General features: G+C 42.7%; 1 protein-coding gene across 1 annotated transcript in view; it reads right to left on the reverse strand.

Annotated features, from left to right (window-relative positions):
- Nucleotides 1–9,337: 9,337 nt before the first annotated feature.
- The window catches only part of arhgdia (Rho GDP dissociation inhibitor (GDI) alpha), a 61,437-nt gene continuing 46,959 nt past the window's right edge, over nt 9,338–23,815 (reverse strand). The window contains exons 3-6 of the mRNA XM_072483678.1: nt 16,291–16,374; nt 14,405–14,481; nt 13,258–13,321; nt 9,338–10,821 (exon numbers count right to left, since the gene is read on the reverse strand). Of these exons, the coding sequence (XP_072339779.1) occupies nt 10,622–10,821; nt 13,258–13,321; nt 14,405–14,481; nt 16,291–16,374 (425 nt within the window). The 3' untranslated portion in view covers nt 9,338–10,621. The remainder of the gene's footprint in view (nt 10,822–13,257; nt 13,322–14,404; nt 14,482–16,290; nt 16,375–23,815) is intronic.

A 23,815-nucleotide genomic window follows, 5' to 3' on the forward strand; every position in this document is an offset into this window, starting at 1 on the left:
GGTTCTCTATCTCCCTCTTGTACTCTGACTCATTGTTGTTCAAGATTCAACCCACTACGGTTGTGTTATCAGCAAACTTGCAGATGGAGTTGGAGCCAAATTTTGCCACGCAGTCGTGTGTGTATAAGGAGTATAGTAGGGGGCTAAGTACGCAGACTTGCAGGACCCGGGTATTGAGGACTATCGTGTGTCATGTGAGAGTACCTTCAAGAAATGGGTGTTTATAAATGGGTGTGTATATAAGTATCTATAGTGAGAGTACCTTTAAGAAATGGGTGTTTATTACTGCAGTGATGTCAGAGAGTGGGTGGAGCTGGGCTGTCTGTCAGCTTTTTACTTTTGTTTTAGGCTGTTTGCTGCAGGTTGTGTTTTAGTTTCGTTTTCAGTGTTGGAGCTGAAGCCAGACAGAGCAGGTGCACAGTTGATCTCTCTGCCATGAAAAGATTATCTCTTGATCATTTGGTGAATTCAGAATTATAAATGTTTTCAGTAGTGAATGTAAACCTGGTGTGCTTGTCAAAAGGTATTTTAAGTCTTATAGATGTTAAAAATGAAGCTTAAAGGATTACTTAGTGTTGTATTCTTTGGAGGTTGTATTTGAATTAATGGTTGCTGAGATGTTCACTGTATGTTTTAAAAAGGTTAACTTGAGTTCATAGAATAAACATTGTTTTGCTTTAAAAAATACTTGTCCATTTCTGCTCTACCACACCTGTAGAGTGGGCCGTGTGCTCCCCGTACCACAATCTAGTAAAAGTTGTGGGTCAGGTGAACACCATGATACACTTTGGGGCTCTCTAAACCCTGGCTCATAACAAATTTGGGGCTCGTCCGGGATAAAAGTCTATCTATTGGATTGGCTTAGTGAGCTTAAAGACAGTGAGGGGTGAGCCTATTGTGGTTGCTTATCAGGTGTGGTATTCTAGTTGAGGACAATGGCTCTTTCAGAGGCTCAGATGTTTTTGGGGGTGGAGATGGTCACACGCAGTACCTTATTGACAGAGTTTAAAAGCAGACTGTTAGATTTGGCAAAAACATTGCAGTTAACATTACCTAACAAAATGCGAAAAGCTGAGGCCATTATGGCGGTGGTTAAGCATTTGAAGTTGCCCGAGATACAGTTTGACTCATTGGAAATGGCAAAAATTCAGTTACAAATTAAACAAATGGAGCATGAGAAAGAATTATAGCAGCTTGTATACGAAAGAGAGGAAAAAGAGAGAGAAGAAAGGAAAACAGAAAGAATAGACCTAGCAGAACAAAAAGAAAGAGAAAGGGAGATACAGATCAGGGACAAAGATAAAGAGAGAGAGTTTGAACTTCAGAAAATGTCCATGAAACACGACAGTCAGTTAAAATTGGCAGACGTAAAGGGAAACGTATAGTTGGAGGATAGTGATGAGGATAGTGAGAAAGAGCATCATAGTTGAAGGCTTGGTGGGAATCTATTTAAATATGTCCAAGCATTGCCAAGAAGGAGGTAGAAGCCTTTTTTATTTCATTTGAGAAGGTGGCTAAACAAATGAAATGGCCACAGGACATGTGGGTATTACTGATTCAGACAAAGCTGGTAGGTAGAGCTTGTGAAGTATTTGCATTACTACCGGAGGAGGTATCTGGAACGTATGAGGAGGTGAAAGAATCCATCTTAAGTGCATATGAGCTAGTGCCTGAAGCTTACAGACAAAGGTTTAGAAATTTAAGGAAAGAATTTGGTCAAACATACTTGGAGTTTGAAAAGATCAAACAGAGTAATTTTGATAGGTGGATAAGGGCTTTGAAAATAGACAAAACGTATGAAGCTCTCAGAGAAATTATACTTTTGGAGGAGTTTAAAAATTCAATTCCTGATGTAGTGAGAATTCATGTGGAAGAGCAGAGGGTTAAAACTGCGAGATTAGCAGCAGAAATGGCAGATGATTACGAATTAGTTCATAAATCAAAGCTTGGTTTCCAACATCAGTTTCAGCCGGTGAGGGATAGGAACTGGGGACATGAGAATTACTCAAGTGGTAAAGGTAAAGGTGATCTGATGGGAGATAATAAGGAGAGTGTACCTCAGATTTAAAAAGAAATCCAGGAGGGTGGAAGAGACATGAAAAATTTCAAATGTTTTCACTGTAATAAACTAGGCCATGTAAAGTCACAGTGTTGGTGGTTGAAGAAAAGCACTGGGAAGGCTGATATGGTAAAACAGGATAAGACAGTAGGGTTTGTGAAAGTGGTAAAGGAAAGCCCAAGTGAAGCGAAGGAGGTGCAAAGGATTGTACAGCCTGATCAAGAGGTGATTGATAAGAAGGTGTCAGAGAGGGCAGCACAGAAGAGAAGTGGGTTAGCCCTGTTGCCTCACGGCGCCGAGGTCCTAGGTTTGATCCCGGCTCTGGGTCACTGTCCGTGTGGAGTTTGCACATTCTCCCCGTGCCTGCGTGGGTTTCGCCCCCACAACCCAAAGATGTGCAGGGTAGGTGGATTGACCACGCTAAATTGCCCCTTAATTGGAAAAAATGAATTGGGTACTCTAAATTTATATTAAAAACAAAATTACTTCCTGATTTTGCAGAAGTTAACAGGCTCCCAGGTTATGTTATAATTTAAAATTCAACCCTACTCCAAATTCAAGAAAACAGAACTTGCCTCATCAAGTTCAAAGGGCTGAAGAACACCGAGGAGATGGAGACGCGAGTGAAACAAAAGTCAAGCTGCCATTAATCCCGCAATACGAAGGAAATTCTTATCGACAGCTCAATGAGTTTCTGTTGTGTGTGTGCTGGAAGTGGAGATGTACCTTAGCAGCAGGGTGTAACCTGTACAAAAGTACCATCCAAAGAATCTTTGAAACCATCCCAATTACAAAGAGATAACAAGCATCAAGTATGTTAGGGCAAGTAATGTTCGTTTTTGTAATTGTGCCGTTAACATTTAGACAGGAAAGATATTGCCTTGTGACACAGGGGGGTCCGTGAATATTTGATAAAATGGAAATGGGGCCTCTGGAGCAATCAGATTGAGAAGGCCCGACTGCAGCTCCCCCTGCTGCCTGACATGTGTCAACACCACTCCGGAGAGCAAGGCATCAAAACAACAATTTTCCTGTTCAAGTCCTTCAGGTGACTTAATGGCATTGAAAAGGCTGAGCCTGAACTCGTCTGGTGTCAGGTTCATCACGGCAGCCTCTGATACTTCAGTGGGTTTCCCCAACACAACGCACAGTCCTCAAACATCATAGCATACGGTCCATAAATTATTAGAATGTATATTATAAAATTAGTACAGATTCTATGACTAAGCGGGATTTAGGGAATAGAGTAGTTGTGTTACAGATTATGCGATAGAGGTCGGGGTGATAATAATGGCAATCTAACAGCAATAGCAAGGGTGGCACAATGGTTAGCATTGCTACCTCACAGCAACAGGGACCTGGATTCAATTCCAGCCTTGGGTTACTGTGTGGAGTTTGCACATTTTCCCTGTGTCTGCGTGAGTTTCCTCCAACAATCCAAAGGTGTGTAGGTTCGGCGGGGTTATGGAGGCCTAGGTAGGGGGCTCTTTTGGAGGATCGGTGCTGACTTGATGGGCCGAATGGACACCTTCTGCACTGTAGGGATTCTCATGGGGGAAATTAGATAAAGCTTGCAGATACCTGATAGTGATGGGGTGACATCTGATAGTGAACAAAGAACAAAGAATAAAGAAAAGTACAGCACAGGAACTGGCCCTTCAAGCCTGCGCCGACCATGCTGCCCGTCTAAACTAAAATCTTCTACACTTCCGGGGTCCGTATTCCTCTATTCCCATCCTATTCATAGAGAGTATTCATAGTGATAGGGTGATATCTGATAGTGATGGGGTGATATCTGATAGTGATGGGGTGATATCTGATAGTGATGGAGTGATATCTGATAGTGATCTCTGATAGTGATGGAGTGATATCTGATAGTGATGGGGTAATATCTGATAGTGATGGGGTGCTATGATAGTGATGGGGTGATATCTGATAGTGATGGGGTAATATCTGATAGTGATGGGGTGATATCTGATAGTGATGGGGTGCTATGATAGTGATGGGGTGATATCTGATAGTGATGGGGTGATATCTGATAGTGATGCGGTGATATCTGATAGTGATGGAGTGATATCTGATAGTGATCTCTGATAGTGATGGAGTGATATCTGATAGTGATGGGGTAATATCTGATAGTGATGGGGTGATATCTGATAGTGATGGGGTGATATGATAGTGATAGGTGATATCTGATAGTGATGGGGTGATATCTGATAGTGATAGGTGATATCTGATAGTGATGGGGTGATATCTGATAGTGATGGGGTGATATCTGATAGTGATATCTGATAGTGATATCTGATAGTGATGGAGTGATATCTGATAGTGATGGGGTGATATCTGATAGTGATGGGGTGATATCTGATAGTGATGGAGTGATATCTGATAGTGATGGAGTGATATCTGATAGTGATGGGGTGATATGATAGTGATAGGTGATATCTGATAGTGATGGAGTGATATCTGATAGTGATGGGGTGATATCTGATAGTGATGGGGTGATATCTGATAGTGATGGGGTGATATCTGATAGTGATATCTGATAGTGATGGGGTGATATCTGATAGTGATGGGGTGATATCTGATAGTGATGGAGTGATATCTGATAGTGATGGAGTGATATCTGATAGTGATGGGGTGATATGATAGTGATAGGTGATATCTGATAGTGATGGGGTGATATCTGATAGTGATATCTGATAGTGATGGGAGTTATATCTGATAGTGATGGATATCTGATAGTGATGGAGTGATATCTGATAGTGATGGAGTGATATCTGATAGTGATGGGGTGATATCTGATAGTGATGGGGTGATATGATAGTGATAGGTGATATCTGATAGTGATGGGGTAATATCTGATAGTGATGGGGTGATATCTGATAGTGATGGGGTGATATCTGGTAGTGATGGAGTGATATCTGATAGTGATGGAGTGATATCTGATAGTGATGGGGTGATATCTGATAGTGATGGGGTGATATCTGATAGTGATGGAGTGATATCTGATAGTGATGGGGTGATATGATAGTGATATGTGATATCTGATAGTGATGGGGTGATATCTGATAGTGATGGGGTGATATCTGATAGTGATGGGAGTTATATCTGATAGTGATGGATATCTGACAGTGATGGAGTGATATCTGATAGTGATGGGGTGATATCTGATAGTGATGGGGTGATATCTGATAGTGATGGAGTGATATCTGATAGTGATATCTGATAGTGATATCTGATAGTGATGGAGTGATATCTGATAGTGATGGGGTGATATCGGATAGTGATGGGGTGATATCTGATAGTGATGGGAGTTATATCTGATAGTGATAGGTGATATCTGATAGTGATGGGATGATATCCAACATTGATAGGCGATATCTGATAGACATGGGGTGATAGCTAATTGTGACGGGGTGATACCGACAGTGATGAGTGATATCTGATATTGATGGTGTGCTTTCCGTTAGTGATGAACGCTATCCCATAGTGATCGGATTATAGATCATAGAATCCCTACAGTGCAGAAGGAGGCCATTCAACCCATCAGGTCTGCACCAAAAGAGCACCCTACCTATATGATAGTGAGGGGGTGATATCTGATACTGATGAGGTAATATCTGATAGTGATGGGGTGATAGCTGGTTGTGATGGGTGATATCTGGTGCTGATAATAGTGATGGGGTCATAACTGATAGCAATGGTGACATCAGAGAGTTATGGGTGATATCTGATAGTGATGGGGTCATATCTGATAGTGATGGCGTGATATCTGATTGTAATGGGTGATATCTGATGCTCATGTGGGTTATCTGATTGTGATAGGTGAGCTCTGATGGTGATGCCTGATAACTGATAGTGATGGATACCATCTGGAAATGATGGGCAGATATCTAATATTGATGGTGATATCTGATTGTGAAGGGTGATATCTGAGAGATGTGTGATAGCTGATAATGATGGGTTGATATCTGATAGTGATGGCGTGATATCCAACATTGATAGGCGATATCCAATATACGTGGGGTGATAGATGATTGTGACTGGGCGATACTAATAGCGATGGATGATATATGATAATGATGTGTGATATCTGATGGTGGTGGGTTGATATCGGATAATGATGGGGTATATCTGAAAGTGATATTTGATTGCAGCGAGTGATATCTGATGTTGATGTGGGATATCCGATAGTGACGTTTGTGGAAGAGGTGCCAATCAAGCGAGCTGCTTTGGTCCTGGATGCTGTTGGAGCTGCACTCACCCAGGCCAGTGGAAAGTATTGCATCACATTCCTGACGTGTGCCTTGTAGATAGGGATATGCTTTGGGGTAATCAGGACGTGAGTAACTCACTGCAGGATTCCTAGCCTCTGGCCTGCTCTGGTAGCCACAGAATTGATATGGCTAGTCCAGTTCAGTTATTGGTCAATGGCAACCCCTATAATGTTGCTAGTGGGGGATTCAGCGATGGAACATTAAACGCTGATGCTTAGATTCTCTCTTATTGGAGATGGTCAATGCCTGGCACTTGTGTGGTGCGAATGTAACTTGCCACTTGTCAGCCCAAGCCCTGATATTGTCCAGGTTTTGCTACAGTTGAACATGGACTGCTCCATTATCTGAGGAGTCTCGAATGGTGAACATTGTGCAGTCATCGGTGAACATCCCCACTTCTGACCTTATGTTGGAAGGAAGGTCATTGATGAAGCAGCTGAAGACGACTGGCCTAGGACACGCCCCTGAGGAACTGCTGCAGTGATGCCCCAGGACTGAGATGACTGACCTCAAACAACCCCGACCATCTTTCTTTGTGCTAGGTATGACTCCAACCAGTGGAGTTTTCCTCATGATTTCCATTGACTCCAGTTTTGCTAGGGCACCATAATGCCATGCTCGGTCAAATGCTGCCTTGATGTCAAGGGCAATCAAACTTACCCGATATCTGATAAGGTGATATCTGATGGTGTGATATCCAATGCAATGGGGTGTAACTGATGGTGATGTGGGATATCTGATAGTGACGGATGACATTGGGTGACTCTCTTGTTGCGTTTGGACTTTCTCCTCTTGACTGTGTGGGTTTCCTCCAGTTTCCTCCCACAGTCCAAAGATGTGCAGGGTCGATGGATTGGCTATGCTAAATTGCCCCTTAATTGAAAAAAAAATGAATTGGGGACTCAATTAATTTTTTTAGAAAAGTGATGGATTGATATGCGATAGTGGTGGGTGAAGTTGGCACAGTGGTTAGCATGACTGCTTCACAGCACCAGGGACCCGGGTTCGATTCTGACCTTGGGTGACTGTGTGCTCCCCATGTCTGTGCGAGTTTCCTCCGGGTGCTCCTGTTTTCTCCTCCAGTCCAAAGATGTGCAGGTTAGGTGGATTGGCCATGATAAATTGCCTCTTAGTACCAAAATGATGTGTAGGGTAGGTGGGGTTATGGGGTGGGGCGCTCTTTCAGAGGGTTGGTGCAGACTTGATTTGGCCAAATGTCCCCCTTCTGCACCGTAGGGATTCCATTCCATGATATCTGGTAGCGATGAGGTGATACGGTTGTGATGGGGTGCTATATGCGAATGATGTGAGGTACATAATTGTGATGGGGCGATATCTGACAGTGATAGGTGACATCCCCCTGGTGCCTTCCTGGTCAGCCTTCTCCCTCACACCCTCTATAAACATGCTCATCGATTACTCTGCTGTCCCTAACCTATCACAGTGATCCCCATTTACCCGTCACTACTGCACTCGCTGACACACATTGGCTTTTGTCCAGCAACACTTCAATTTCCAAATGACCATTCTGGTTTTTAAATCCCTCATTCAGTAACAATAAGCCAAGAAGTAGTTTTCTTGACTGAGTCACTGTTGCAGCTCATCCCAGGCATTCAATTTGGAAGAAGAGCAAAGGTGTTCCCTTGTGCCCCTGGTCAATGCTTAACCCTTGAGCGACTTCACCAAAAAAAAAACCCAAGCTATCTGCTCAATCATATTGCAGTTTGTGAGCACCTCCTGTGTGCAAACTGGTTGCTGTACTTCTGACATTACAACAGCAATTACAGTTCAAAATGTACTTAATTGGTTTAATACCAGCTGTAAAAGGGAATTAAAAATCAGTCTTTCTTTATTCTACAACTGCACTATACCACTAGGTGGAACTAGAGTACCTTATTTCACACTAGTGACAGCTCAATAAACTACTAAAGTCAAAAGTAATAAAGTTGTAAAATAACATTACTGTAATCAGGGTTGTTTACTTTTCCATTCAGCATTTGTTCTGGTATTATTTTAGACACCAGTGAGTGACGCCTTGGCAATGTTTTTCTGCATTATCATTGTATGTAAGTAATGGAGAATTCAGGGTCCTCATTCCCGACCCATCAAACCAGGAACAGAGCCATAACTGACCAATTACCTGACTGAGGTACATCACTCCACAAGTGTTACTAATCATGGTCTTTGCTTATATGTAATACTGGAATGTTAAGAAGTCTAAGTTGACATCTCTTTAAAGTGCCTAAATACTGTAATGTAGCTTTAAGAAATAACACATGGAGTTAGAGTTGGGTCACGTTTGTACATTTGGGCCCCAGTGAATCTAGCATTATTAGTAACCCAAAAGTCCGAACTGGAAGGTATATTGACTAGAAGAACAGCCTGAGGGCTAGAATTGTAAGTAAAAGGGCACGAAGGGCAATTTATCATGGCCAATCCACCTAACCTGCACATCTTTGAACTGTGGGAGGAAACCGGAGCACCCGGAGGAAACCCACGCAGACACGGGGAGAATGTGCAAACTCCACACAGTCACCCGAGGTCGGAATCGAGCCCGGGTCCCTGGAGCTGTGAGGCAGCAGTGCTAGCCACTGTGCCACCCAACTCCATTTTATTGCCCCATACACCCGGTAATCCTTCAATCGCAGTCATTAATATATTCAACGACTTGAGCATTCACAATCCTTTCGAGATGGACTTTCAAAGATCCATAATCCCGAGTGACGAAATTGCTAATTGTCTAGCTTCATAGTTGGGGAAAACGGGCTCTCAGCACCCAAGCTCTGGACCAACCTGAAATGTTTAACCCTTTCCCTCTCCACAGATACTGCCGGCATTTCCTTAATTTTCTGTACACGTTTTAGATTTCCAACAATCATCCATTCAATCTGCGTGCGTTGGTGCTGAATTCTGTCTGATAATGCATGTGAAGAAGCCTTGCGATCTTTGACAATATTAAAGGCATTATACAATGTTGACAGACAAAAGACAACATGTATTTAGTCTGAATATTTTATTATATTTGCTGTGAAAATGAGGATACTGTTCTTTAACCTGTTATGTCCAGTCTACACAAGAGTCACACGAGAACATTAAAAAATCCATTATTTTAAAAGGGGAAGAGCAGGGATATGGCAAGACAAACAGGTAAAAATGACATTTGGTCCCAGTTCTAACCTCAATGGCTACAAGACGTCCAATGATGCATGCTGACGGCTTAGAATGCTATTTCTTCAATACGCCACATTCAGAAATTGAATTAATCAACCAAAAGTAGCTAGGCGAGAGAGCACAGAATCCAGGAATTGAATACTGCTGCACATTGATGTGAGGCACAAAATACAAGAGGCATAATGTGAGTTCCACCATCCCTTTCCAACACACCGAGGCAACGTTTCTTTCATATTTTTTTTGTTGCTGAAGCTTCATCTACTGCTGAAATGGTGTTCCGCCAGCCCCATTTAGCACCAGCTCTTTGCAAACCTGTACAGGATTCTTCCCTCTGCTGTAACATGCCAAGACACTGCACAAACCGCTCTCCTTAGCAGCTGTAGGCCCTCAATACTCAATTTTGTACATTTGGAATACTACTTTTAACGGGTGTGCACTCATATCACAAATGTCAGCAGTGATCAGACTAGCCCCAGAGCAGTGCCATCACACCCAAAGGCAGCTTAGTCAGACAAAATGGGTTCTGGATCTATGCTATCGGTATAAAAGATTAAGAAATTCTATCATGATTTTTTTTCTCTTCTGCCATTATTTCAAAAACAATTTTAGCATACATAAGGCAACATGGTTACACAGAATAAAAATTACAGGATTTTTTTTTTTTTAAATCCGAGAAAGAACTGCCTCTAAAGATTATATTATATTCTTCTGCCTGGTTGAAACATTATTGTCATCATTCACATTTCCAAGCTTAGCTTCGCATTTATGAAACAGATGAGAAGTGGTCAAATCCCCACTGCAGAGTGTCAAGACATCTAATTTGCTCAATGCTTCCTCTTTTAAAGCAAAACTGCAGTCCCTCTTTGCCCCTCCCCGTCAAAGAACAGAAACAAATTAAAATGAGACTGGGGAATGAAACCTGTAGCCATGCCTCTGACCTAGGTATAACTAAAAAAATGGGTTTGATTTTCTTTTGCCAATGATCTCGCTGTGCAGTATAAATCGAACACTTTGTTCCTTTTCAAAAAAAAAAAGATAACTTTGGTACAGGAGGTGTATTTTTTCTTTTATTTTGTTTCCTCCGTCAGATGGGCTGCTGGTCTTGCATTGATTACTCTTTCCAATTCTTTGTGATATTGAGTTGCCACTCCCAAGAGAGGTGTTTCTGTTGATCATCATCTGTGAATAAGGATCTGATAACGTAGCTGCCCCTCGCCAGCATTCCTTTGGGGGCTTCTTCCTGTGGTGTCACGTACATGTGTTCGGAGTCGCTTGGACCATAGCTCCCCACCATGTATTCAGTCTTATCAACTGTTCAAAATGTACAAGAGAAAGCATTTTAATGAATCATCTATTAACAACCCAAGTGCCCATGTACCTGTTATTTAACTAGCAAACCAGTGGGATACATGGTTACTTAGCAGTTCCCTTCCACATGCTACCAACCCAGCATGTACTCAAAAGGCTCTCTCTGTATTGACCCTCGAGTACCCAATTCTTTTCCCCCCCCCAAATAATGGGCCATTTCGCTTGGCCAAGTCACCTACCCTGCACGTCTTTTTTTTGGTTGTGGTGGTGAGACCCACGCAGACAGACTATTGACCCTTTTCACCACTTAGGAATATAGACGGTCATTCGGTATCTTGCCCCTGTTCCACTATTCAAGTCAGCCACCCTCAATATCATTTTCAAACAAAAACCAGCGTTTTGAAGCTTTCCAACTTGCCCAACTGAAATGTTTATGGGGAGGGGAGTTCTCCATTTAACTGAAGGGATAGGATAGAATAGGCCATACAGCGCCGTGAGCCTGCTCTGCAGTTCAATAAGATCATGGCTGAACTCCTAAATCTCTTTCCTGCTCAATCTCCGGTGCTTAAAACCTTTAGCATCCAAAGTTCTATCAATTTCAGTCCTGAATAATACTCAACAACGGAGCATCCACTGCCCCCTGGGGCAGAGAGTTCTAAAGATTCACCATGTTAAGTGAAGACATTTCTCATCCGACTGATTTGTCCAGTGCCTGGTTATCATGTCCTAATAGAACTCAGCATTTTCTCTACTACTGATACCAGATTAACTGGTCAATAGTTCCCCGTTTTCTCTCTTCCTCCTTTGTTGAACGCAGTAAAGTTTACATTTGCCACCTTTAATCTCAGTTGTTTTAGAATCTAGAGACTTCTGGAAGATCAACATCAATGCATCCACTCTCTCTGCAGCTGTGACTTCAACCCCAGAGGGTAGGCCGACACATCCATGTTTTTGGTCCCATTAATTTCTTCAGTTTTCTCCACACTAATATCCTAAAGTTACTCACTCTCATTAAGACTTTGTTCCCTGCATTGCTCTGCATCTCCCACACAAACGTCAGATCCCCAAGGGATCCACATTTTGTTGATTTCTCTCTTTTTACAAAGAGAAAGAAGCTTTTGCAAACTGTTTCGATATTTCTTAATGGTTTATTCTCATTCTATTTTACCTCGCTATCACTTCCTTGGTCATCTGTTGCAGATTTGTAAAAACTTTCCCAAACCTCAGAATCACTGCACTTTTGGACAACTTTGTAACCCACTTTTGTTTTAACACCATCCTTAACTTTTCTAATTCGCCACAAAGGGAGCTTAGTTCAAATCAGTCAATTAGTATAAAGGTGCCTAGAATTAGGTTTGAATGGATTATGGCGACATTAACCGGATATCACACTCTGCTTCCCAGATAGCGAGGGTTCACTTACAGAAGTCTTTGACCTAGGAGAATGAGAAATATCCAGTTTAAACCTAAAGAAAAATATGCATCTTTCAATGAGCTACGTAACACCCAGTTTTATCCCTCTGTGCAGATACCCAAACCCCCATAGATTCCTATGAATAGAACACATCATTGTAGTTGATACACAATGTGAAAACACAAAGAAAGAAATATGTTTTAAAAAGTAATATTGGGAAAGGTTTCTCATTCCAGAGACAGTCAGAGGTGTTGTGCTCTTGTAGCGATTATTTTCCTTACAGATTTTCAGGGTGTTTATAAGTCTAAATCAGATAACCCACTTTTGAAATCTACCCCTAGAGTAATGTAGAACTCAAAATGTTATGGCTGGTTTGCGATTTATTACATGCAAACAGAAATATCAACCCAATCAGCACAAGATTCAAATCACAGCAATATTAACTATTAATTCTAAATGTATCAAAAATTTGCAGCACGGTAGCATAGTGGTTAGCACCGTTGCTTCACAGCTCCAGGGTCCTAGGTTCGATTCCCGGCTGGGTCACGGTCTGTGCGGAGTCTGCACGTTCTCCCCTTGTCTGCATAGGTTTCCTCCGGGTGCTCCGGTTTCCCCTCTCGGTCCAAAGATGTGCGGGTTAGGTGGATTGGCCATGCTAAATTGCCCTTAAGTGGGGGTTACTGGGTTAGGGGAGGTACATGGGCTTCAGTAGGATGCTCTTTGTAAGAGCCGTTGCAGACTCGCTGGGCCGAATGGCCTCCTTCTGCATTGTAAATTCTATGAAAAAATGATCAAAATAACACATCCGGTTTTGTCTGAAACAACAACGTTGTTGCATTTAACATTGCATTATTGTGAAGAGGAACTAGTGTGTGTTTGTATTTGGTTGGGAAGGGGAGTGGAGGATTAGACTGCTTTTCGGAACGGGGAATAAAAAAGAAGAGGAGCTTTAAAAGATTTGATTTTTCATGGCAATTAATATTATAAACAGACATCTCAAGAGCAAGTGACACACTTGTACTCACTTTGTATTCCTTTCCTCGACGTTGCCTGAACATATTTCAGCCCAGAGACTATTTCTTTATTAACCTGGAGAAACAGAGAGGCTCAGTAAACAAATGGACTCTCAGCTATTGATACAATGCTTGCTAATCCTTGCAGTAGTTCAAACGTTCGTCACAAGTCTTGGACATAAAACACCGCGCTCGTTCCCGAGAACCAACCTCTGTACTTCAACACACTGGTATGAAGCATATTTAGTTAAGCTTCACATCCACCCCATTCTGATGTAGGAATGGACCCACAAAATTGAAATTGTGTATTAAATAGAGTGGATACAAGGGTGACGAGGTGGTAAGGGGAAAAAAAAAAAAAATCACAGAGTAGGCTGCTGCGGAGAGGCTCACGCAGGCTGGAAGCAGAGAGTTGTCACCATTAGTTCGTTTCAACAGCAAATCTTTGTTTAATCCTTTGACGGAATGTGGGTGTCAGTGGCAAGACTAGGTAAGGATGGAAGATTTCCTTACTTAAAAGAACCAGCTGGCCCTTTACGGCAATGCCAGTTTCATGATCACTGTGAGACTAGCTTTCAATTACAAAATTTATTCATTCAAATTCCACCAGTTGCCTTGGTGGGATTTGAACCCATGTCCCCAGCGCATTACCGAGCTTCTGGACTGCTGGTGCAGTGACGTTACACCATGTCGCCATCTCCCCCAAAATATTAAAATAACCTCCATGAATACTGGAGGATTTTATTTATACCAACTCCCTATATATTCCCACTGGGTTATATTAAGTTTTCTGCCAGTTTTCCAAGCTATTCCATTCCATACAGGAAGGAGATGGGAACAACAGGAACAAATCTAAAAATAGAACCAAATAGTCCGAATTCTGAATTCTAAGCTGCTTTAAGCACAAAGTGGCGGCAGCCCCACAGTCATAACAATGGAACCATTTGTCAATCTGACAAAGCCAACTATAACATTGCAAATCTGTTCTTAAACTTAAGAATCGCTTGGTCCAGACGACTAAAGGGAGAGGGGCTGCAGTGGATGAGGAGTTGGAGGCTACAGCAACAACAAACAACATTTGCCCAAGTTCGCAAAGCCTGGTAACATTTAAACCAGGGGTCTCACTATCACGCTTATGAGTTTGTATGCAGAAACATACCCTGAAGCTGATTTTTATCTTGTATTCCACGCCCTCTTTCAGTACAAAAGGATTCTTTTTAAAGTTATCAAGGTCACCTGAAAATAAAGACAATTAGTCAAACACACAAGTTCAAATAATTTTTAAATTTAAGCAGTTTCATCTTGCACTCTCATTCTGAAAGTGTGTCTGGATAGAATTACACTTTGGGGTGAAAATCACCACGGCACCTTGAAAGAAAAGCGACAGAAACGAAGCAGAACCGAGAGCGAGGACAGAATGCATTAGTCGAAAGATAAGTAGACAGGAACAAGGATTTTGAACTCCAGTGGGATTAGTGCAGGTGATCCTGCCAAGAGACCTTGGGTGAGTAATCAGATACAGTCTGAAGTTCAGCATCAAAACACAAATCTGTGAACAAAGGGCCTAATTCTAAACTTCTCGTGTTACAACTTCACAGGCTAGTTTCTGGCCACTAGTGTTTTCCGAAAACACAAATTCTTAACAACAAGCTTGATGATTGCTTAAATAAGACAGGCTACTGAACTGGCCAAAATCCAAATGGAATTTTAAAAAAAGAGACCACCTCCAACATTTAACCGCTCTTCCCTTTTATTGCTGCGTACAAATGTTTGTCCTGAAGCCAACTTAAACCAGGTAACTCCCAAAATGGAACGAGGGAACCTTCTTTTCAACTTGCGCTAGCGGTTGGAATCCAGAAATCCAACTAAAATGGCACCTGAATTTGCAGAGGTAATCCAGCCAAATAAATTAGACCAAATATTAAATCTTTTTCTTTTCATTAAAATGAGAAGTGTAAAACACTGCCTTGGGAAGGAAAAGTGAAAAGCACAGTTCATGAAATATTATATTAGGTAAAGGTGAAAAAAAGATTGATGGGTTTAACCAGAATTTCACATTCAACGTGGCCAGTCATTGCTGAGCTGTAAATGAAGCTAACATAACGGGTGCTTATGGTGCCTAAACCGTACATTCTAAAGTGCCTTTAACATATTAAAATGCCCCAAGATGCTTCATCAGAGGGATATAAAGTGAAATTTGGCACAAGCAATATTAATTAAGGCAGATGGTCAAATGTTTGGCCAAAGTTGTAGGTTTCAAGGTGCATCTTAAAGGAGGATAGAGAAGCAGAGATGTTTAAGGAGGGGATTCCAGGACTTAGAACTTAGGCACCTGAAGGCCAGGCCACCAATGGTGGAGCACTTAAAATTAGGGATCGCAAAGCGGTCTGAATTAGATGGACACATATATGTGGGGATGGAGGGGATTAGCGATAGGGAGGGGCAAACCGCTGAGGGATCTTCAAAGGAGGGTGAGAATTTTTAAATTGGGGCTTTGATCGATCAATGTAGGTCAACGAGCAGAAGGGTGACAGGTTAACAAGACGCAGTAGAACAGGCAGCAGTTATGGACAACATCAAGTTTAGAGATGGCACAATGTGCCAAGAGTATGCAGAGTAGTCAAATCTGGAGGAAACAAAGGTAGTGAATGAGGGTTTCAGCTGAAACTGGAGCAGATGTTAGAGTCAACCTAAAAACCGTACAGTGCTTTGGTCACGCCTTAAGGCTGTACTTAATTCTTTGGTCATCAAGACACAAGGAAGATATTCAAGATCTGAAAGAGATGGGACTGATTCTTTGCCAGTGAAGTTAAAGAAAAGCTGGAGAAATGTATTATCAACCTTTAAAAGATGAAACGGCAGTACCAAACAGCAAATGGGACAGAAAAGATAGGTTTGAAACATTACTTCAAATTAAACTGCAACCACGATACAAGGAGACAGATTCAAACTAGTAAAACATTGATCAACTTTAACGCCTTTGAAAATTACACACAAGGGCACATTTCGTGATTATGAAGACCTCGAGCAGGGAGCTTTACTCACCTGTTAAATCCAAGACCAAGGCATGAGGTGCTGCTGCACACACCAGTGTTAATCGAACCACCTGAACATTTGGAACATTCGGGTCTGTAAATGAAGAATAAAACACCACTTAATAAAGGCTGATCCCCAAACATGTTTCTCAATACAAAGCAGACTTAAAGTGGTCAGAACACTGTAAAGATCCAAATATCACTTATCTGATACGGGTTTATAGTCATACTCAATACTATCCTCGTGGAATCTGCAGTTTGTCCAAGTACAACTCCGTACGAAATCGGAACTGAAGTTTACCATGAGTGTATTCAGCTTCTATGTCCTAAATTATCTCCACAATGGCTTTTCTAAGCGATACCGCAGCGAAATCTCCTTCAAACAGAGAAGTAACAATCTTTCATCTCAGATTTGATGGAACAGAGTTTCTTGGTCCCCTCCCTGACATTTTTCCTCAACTCCTGGCCAGTATCTGATTACACCACAACCATGGGTTACTGAAACACTGTACAAGTTGCTGTTGCAGCAAAAGGAGTGAAAGTTTCCCTTTAAAAGTGACAAACCAGGATGCTATGCGCTTGCCTGCGATGAGAACAGTTGAAAACTGTTGACCAATCAACACAAGCTGCCAATGCGATTTTTTACGTTAAATGTCCACCTTCTAGGAAGTGCAGTCTCCAAATGCACATTAAAATAGTGGTTTTCATTCAGTCAAAGTTTATTTTCCCCCCTTTTTATCAAAAAGTTCCGGGAAATTCAACTGAAGGACTTCAGAATTGCCACACCTTTGTGAATTTCCACTCACAACCACTTACTACAATGCCAAGTCACATTACCAAAAAAGTAGAAAATTACTCAGTGCCTTTGAAAGTAATAGTGCATTATTAGAAACACTTCTCTGTCCCAGAGCACCGAGAGCAGTTAAAACCATTCTGCCTCCCATGTTAAACTAACACTGAACAAGCCAGTATATCCCATGTTCTACTGTGAACCAAGACAGAAATTATATGCAAACCTTAAAGAACTGTACCAGACTGTGCTTACATTAAGCAGAATAGTAACACTATATACATTTTATGCAATTTTGAATTCCAGAGTTTTAGTTTTCATGATTCTATGCTCAAAGTCATGGTGATTCCAGTCACAGTAACAATCCCAATCACAGTAAGAAGTCTTACAATACCAGGTTAAAGACCAACAGGTTTGTTTTGAATCACTAGCTTTCGGGGCACTGCTCCTTCCTCAGGTGAATGAAGAGGCAAGTTCCAGAAACATATATTATATATATATATATATATATATATATATATATTATAGACAAAAGTCAAAAATGCAAGACGATACTTTGAATGAGAGTCTTTGCAGGTAATTAAGTATACAGGTCCAGACGGAGCCCCAGTTTACTGCAGCCCATCTGCACCAGCACTTCGGTAACAATGTCATCTGAAATAACTTGTTTTAACATTGTACTGTAGCCACCTGGGTTGGCCACTTCCCGACTTAAAATGGAGAACCGCAAAGGCTGAAGGGAAATTCAGCCAACACAGGCAAAGACTAGCAAATACAGAAATCATGTATATTGAAACCTGCAAAACAACCAGACAGCACTGAAACCAGCAGCCATCTGCATAGTAATGTGCGATTCCCAGGCACAATGGCAACAGTTAAGGTAAATAAAGCCAAGCCAGACTCCTCGGCGCCAGCAGGAGCCAAGACAAAGGAAGGCCAACGGACACTTAGGGACCGCCCAGCGATCAGGGAACCGCTCCAGTATTGGAGAAATCGATCCAAGTGATCGGAAAGTAGTCTAATCATTTGGAACCAGGTACGGGGTCCGTCCCGAAAGGCGGGAAGCCCCTGGGGACTATAAAGTAAAGCCCCCCAAGTTCAAATCATCCTTCTTTGGCAGGGTCACTCAGCAATTTGAACCAACCCTCGAAAGTGACCTGCCTCGCTACCGCCAACCAAGTCTCAAGTCAACGCTCGCTACGAGATAGGTGCTCCTAGCTACCAATCCATACCACAGCTTTTGAATCCTGCAGACTCAGGACCTGAACGAAAAGCCATTTATTCCGCTGACCTGGTGGGCCAGTCCGAAGCCAAGTATAGGCCTTTTAGTGATAGAAATAGCCTAGAAAGTAGAATTTATGCATGAGTAGTGATTTACTGTGTATAATAAATGTGTTTTGATTTGAATCTTACTAATTGGTGTGTTGAGTTATTGATCATTACTTGAACTTGAACCTCATGGCGATATCATAAAGATACCTGGCGACTCTAGAGCAAAGGTTAAACAAACAGAGCAAATTACGAATTAAGAGCCAACCAAAAGTTAGCAACAGTACGTTTTCACAAATGAGGGAATTCCATTAGGTGTGACAACTGCCTGGGTTGATGACATTACCCCCTTCCCTTCTGAAGCCTGACTGACACCACAACCTCAGAATTACACCACCACCCATTGTGTCATGGCACTCAAATCAGGAAACCCACGACGCCAGTCACACCTTGCACCAAGCATGGCACAAAATCATATCTATCCCCAACACAGGCTGTAAAAATGTAGCTGCAAGGATCCTGCACAATCTGTTTAACGCTTTGAAGAAGGTTACTGCGCGGTTTCCTTTTCCTCCTCCCACTTGAAGTAATTGACGCAAAATTTGAACGGCCTTCAAACCTCACACCCACATCACACACTCGCAGCTTGGCGCAAGTTCAGAAGATGACAGACTGATTAAATTAAACCTATTCTCTAGAGTTTAGAAGAATGAGGCGCAATCTCAATGAAACAAAAGATTCTGAAGGAGTTTGATAGGGTAGACAGATTGTTTCCACTGGCCCAAGAGTCTAAAACAAGGGGGCACAGTTTGAGGATAAGGGGCTGATCATTGGGACGGAGATGAGGAAAAAGTTCTTCACTCAAGGATGTGAATCTTTGGAATCATCTACTCCAGAGATTTGTGGCTGCAATAATTGAATACATTTAAGGCTGGGACAGACATACTTTTGTTCTCAGTGAATCAAAGAATATAGGGAGCATGCAGGAAAGTGGAGATGAAGACCAAGATCAGCCATTATCGTATTGAATTGCAGAGAAGACTCAGTGGACCATTTAATCTACTCCTGCTCCTATTTCTTGTGTTGTGAGGTGGTGACCATTTGACCCCATCAGACCTGCTCGGCCATTCAATAATATCATGGCTGATTGGATTGTGACCCAACTCCACTTTCTTGCCTGATCCACATAAACCATAACTTCCCTTAAACGGAAGACCTCTTCTCTTTAAATTGTGCCCCCTAGTTCTAGATTCCTACACGGGGGATACCTTCCCAGCATCATTTAGGTTTTAGGCACTAGTTTCAGACGCAAGGTTCTCACCTTCAAACTGAATCTGAAAAGATTACTCCTACCTGGAGCGTCCTTTAATTTATTTAAATTTATTCATGGGATGGGAGTATCACTGGCTAAGCAAGCATTTATTGCCTATCCCCAGGAGCCCTCAAAAAGGTGGTGAGCTACCTTCTTGAACCGCTGCAATCCATGCGGTGCAGGTGAACTCACAGTACTGCTGGGGAGGGATCAATGATTTATAGCCAGTGATGGTGATGGAAATATAAAATCAGGATTGAGTGACCTGGAGGGGAACTTCCAGGTGGTGGTGCTCTAACTGGTCTGCTGCCCTTGTCCTTCTAGATGGTAGCGAATGTCCATTTGGAAGGTGCTAAGGATCCTGCAGTCCATCTTGTAAATGTTACACACTGCTGCCACTGTAGGTTGGTGGTGGAAAGAGTGAATGTTTGTGGATGGGGTGCCAATCAAGCAAGCCGATTTGTCCTGATGGTATCAAGCTCCTAGAGTTGTTGGGAGCTGTACTCATCCAGGCAAGTGGAGAGCACTCCACTTGTGCCTTGTAGATGGTGGACAGGCTTTGGGGAGTCAGGTGGTGAGTTAACTACTGCAGAATTCCCAGCCACTGATCTGCTCTTGTAGCCAGTGTTGATATAGCTACTCCAGTTCAGTTTCTGGTAAATGGTAACCTACAACGATGTTGATAGTGGGGATTTAGTGATGATAATGCCATTGAAAGTCTTGTTAAAGAGAGTCATTGCCTGGCATGTGTATGGTGCAAATGTTACTTTCCAGCCCAAGCCTAGACATTGCCCAGGTCTTGTTGAGAATTTCAATGTACACTGTTACAGTATGAGTCACCACGAACGGTGCTGAACATCAGTGAACGTCCCCACTTCTGACATTATGATGCAAGTAAGGTCATTGATGAAGGAGCTGAAGACGGTTGTCCTAGGACACTACCCTAAGGGGCTCCTGCAGTAATGCCCTGGATCTGATATGATTGACCTCCCAACAACCACAACGATATTCCTCTACACCAACTAGGTCTCCAATCACTGGGGAGTTTACCCCGATTCCCATTCACTCCAGTATTGCTCGGACTTTCTTGTTGCCATAGCATCATAGAATTTACAGTGTAGAAGGAGGCCATTCGGCCTATCGAGTCTGCACCGGCCCAGGGAAAGAGTACCCTACTCAAGCCCACACCTCCACCCTATCCACTTAACCGTGCCTATCCTTTTTGGTCACTAAGGGCAATTTTTGCATGGCCAATCCACCTAACCTGCACATCTTTGGACTGTGGGAGGAAACCGGAGTACCCGGAGGAAACCCACACAGACACGGGGAGGACGTGCAGACTCCGCACAGATAGTGACCCAAGCCGGGAATCAAACCTTGGGGGGGGGGGGGGGGGGGGGGGGGGGGGGGGGGGAGGAGAAAGGAGAGTCACTCTCACCTCACCTCTGTAGTTCAGCTCTTTTGTCCATGGTTGCATTAAGGCTGTAATGAGGTGAGGAGTGTAGTAACCATGGCAGAGGCCAATCTGTGCATCACCAAGTAAATTATTATGAAGCAAGTGCCACTGGATAGCACTGATGACGACCCCTTCCATCACTTTATTAATGATCGAGAGTAGACTTATTGGATGATAATTGGCCAGGTTGGATTTGGCCTGCAATGTGTACAGGACATACCTGGGCAATTTTCCACATTGCTGGGTAGATGCCAGTGTTGTAGCTGTACTGGAACAGCTTGGCTAGGGGTGTGGCAAATTCTGGAGTACAAGTCTTCAGTACTATTGCCGCAATACTGTCAGGGCCCATAGGCTTTGCAGAATCCAGTGTCCTCAGCTGTTTCTTGATATCAAGTGGACTGAATCAAATTGGCTGAAGATTATGATGCTTGGGACCTCTACAGGGAGCCAAGATGGACCATCCACTCGGCACTTCTGGTTAAGTTTGTTGCAAATGCTTCCTTATCTTTTGCACTGATGTGCTGAGCTCTCCCTTCATTAAAGATGGGGACAATTGTGGAGCCTCCTCCATCACCATTCACGATTGGATGTGGCAGGACTGCAGAGCTGAGATCTAATCAGGTTACAGATTGTGGTCGAGTACGATTTTGCTGATGGCTCACAGAACCTCATAGTTGCCCACTCTGAAGTTTCCAGATTGGTTCACAGTGGTAGTGCCACACAACACGATGGAGGGTATCCTCAATGTGAAGACAGGACTTAATCTCCATTAAGGACAGCGCAGTGGTCGCTCCTACTAATACTGTCACGAACAGTTGCATCTGCAGCAGGCAGGTAAGTGAAGATGAAGTCAAGATTCCCTCACTAGCAGTCGCAGAGCCAGTCTAGAGGCTATGCCCCTTAGGACTCAGCCAGCTGTCTGCAGTGTGCCATCAAGCCACTCTTGGTGGTGGGACATTGAAGCCCCCCCCCCCTCATCAAGTGTACATTCTGCACCCTCGTCACCCTCAGTGCTTCCTCCAAGTGGTGCTCAACATGGAGGAGTACTGATTCATCAGCTGAGATGGGTGTGATAAGTGGCAATCAGCAGGAGATTTCCTTGCTCATATTTGACCTGATGCCAAGAGATTTCATGAAGTCCAGAGTTAATGCTGAGAACTTCCAGGGCAACACCCTCCCAATTGCATGCCACTATGCCACCACCTCTGCTCTGTCCAGTCAGTGGGACAGGGCATATTCAGGGATAGTGATGGTGGTGTACATTATTTGTAAGGCATGATTTTATCAGGATGACTAAATGAGGCTGCTGCTCAACTATTCTGAGACATTCCGTCCAACTCCCAAATGTTAAATCAGGACTTTGCAGGGTTGACAGGGATGAGTTTGCCCAGTTGATGTTATAATTGCATGAATTCTGGTTCAAAAGACTGCAACTTAAAAAAAATAAAATGTGGAGGAACAAAGTCACAGGATGTCACAGGACCACAAATTTATTTCAATAAGAAAAAAACCATTTATTAAACATGAAAAGATTGGGTTATGATACAATACGCCTCAACCCCCCCCCCCCCCCCTTAACAACGACACACTGTTTTAGGATTAACATGGATTACAAAGTACACGTTAATCTACAATGGTCCCATTAGCACAAAGATCCTTTAAGCTCACAATATGACTGTGGGCAAATACATCTCTACACTCTGAACCCCAAGTGAACTTTTGTGGATGTCTCCTCAGAATCCAACAAGATGATTGTCACATGAGTTTCCAAACTACACTCCCAAAAACATGCTTTAAAATGTTTTCTCATAATTATGCTTTCCCTTCGAGATTTGCATTCAGAAATCCAGGCCAGATTTTCCAAATGACACTTGAACAAAGCTTCCACTGTACATTTTACACGAACCCACTTTGGATTTGTGTGTCGAGGGACAGCACTAAATTGCCCTTTAATTGGGAAAAAAAAAGAGAATTGGGAACTTTAACAAAAAAAAGTATTTCTTTGACTTGATTGCTGTGTAAACTACTCACAATTGCTTTAGCTCTCGATTCTCAGACAATATTAAAAGGGCAGCGGACATTTAATTCACCTTTGATGGCTGCTGTGCCACTATAAATCTGGTTACTGCAATTGTCTCAAAATGCAAAAACTAGACAGACCTGGCTCCTCCCATTAATTCTATAATCTGTATCCCACTAGGTTGTCCCATGATCAATCCCGGCCCCGGGTCATGGTGTGTGTAGAGATTGTACATTCTCCTCGTGTCTGTGTGGGTTCCACCCCTATAACCCAAAGATGTGCAGGTTAGGTGGATTGACCATGCTAAATTAACCCTTAATTGGAAAGAAAAATAATTGGGGACTCTAAATGTTTTTTTTAAATAAACTTCGAATACCCAATTTATTTTTTTCCAATTAAGGGGCAATTTAGTGTGGCCAATCCACCTACCCTGCACATCTTTGGGGTGTGGGAGCGAAACCCACGCAAACACGGGAGAATGAGCAAACTCCACACGGACACTGACCCAGAGCCGGGATCAAACCTGGGACCTTGGCTCCGTGAGACAGACAGCAGTGTTAACCACTGCGCCATCCTGCTACCTGGGACTGTAAATTTAATAAAACATTATCCCATGACCTGCTTAGCTAGGACTAAACGCCACTCCATCACATTATCTAGACCCCAGGGAATCTCCAGCTTTCAAAAC

This window comes from Scyliorhinus torazame, chromosome 18, assembly GCF_047496885.1.
Source record: "Scyliorhinus torazame isolate Kashiwa2021f chromosome 18, sScyTor2.1, whole genome shotgun sequence".
In the NCBI taxonomy this organism is placed as follows: domain Eukaryota; kingdom Metazoa; phylum Chordata; class Chondrichthyes; order Carcharhiniformes; family Scyliorhinidae; genus Scyliorhinus; species Scyliorhinus torazame.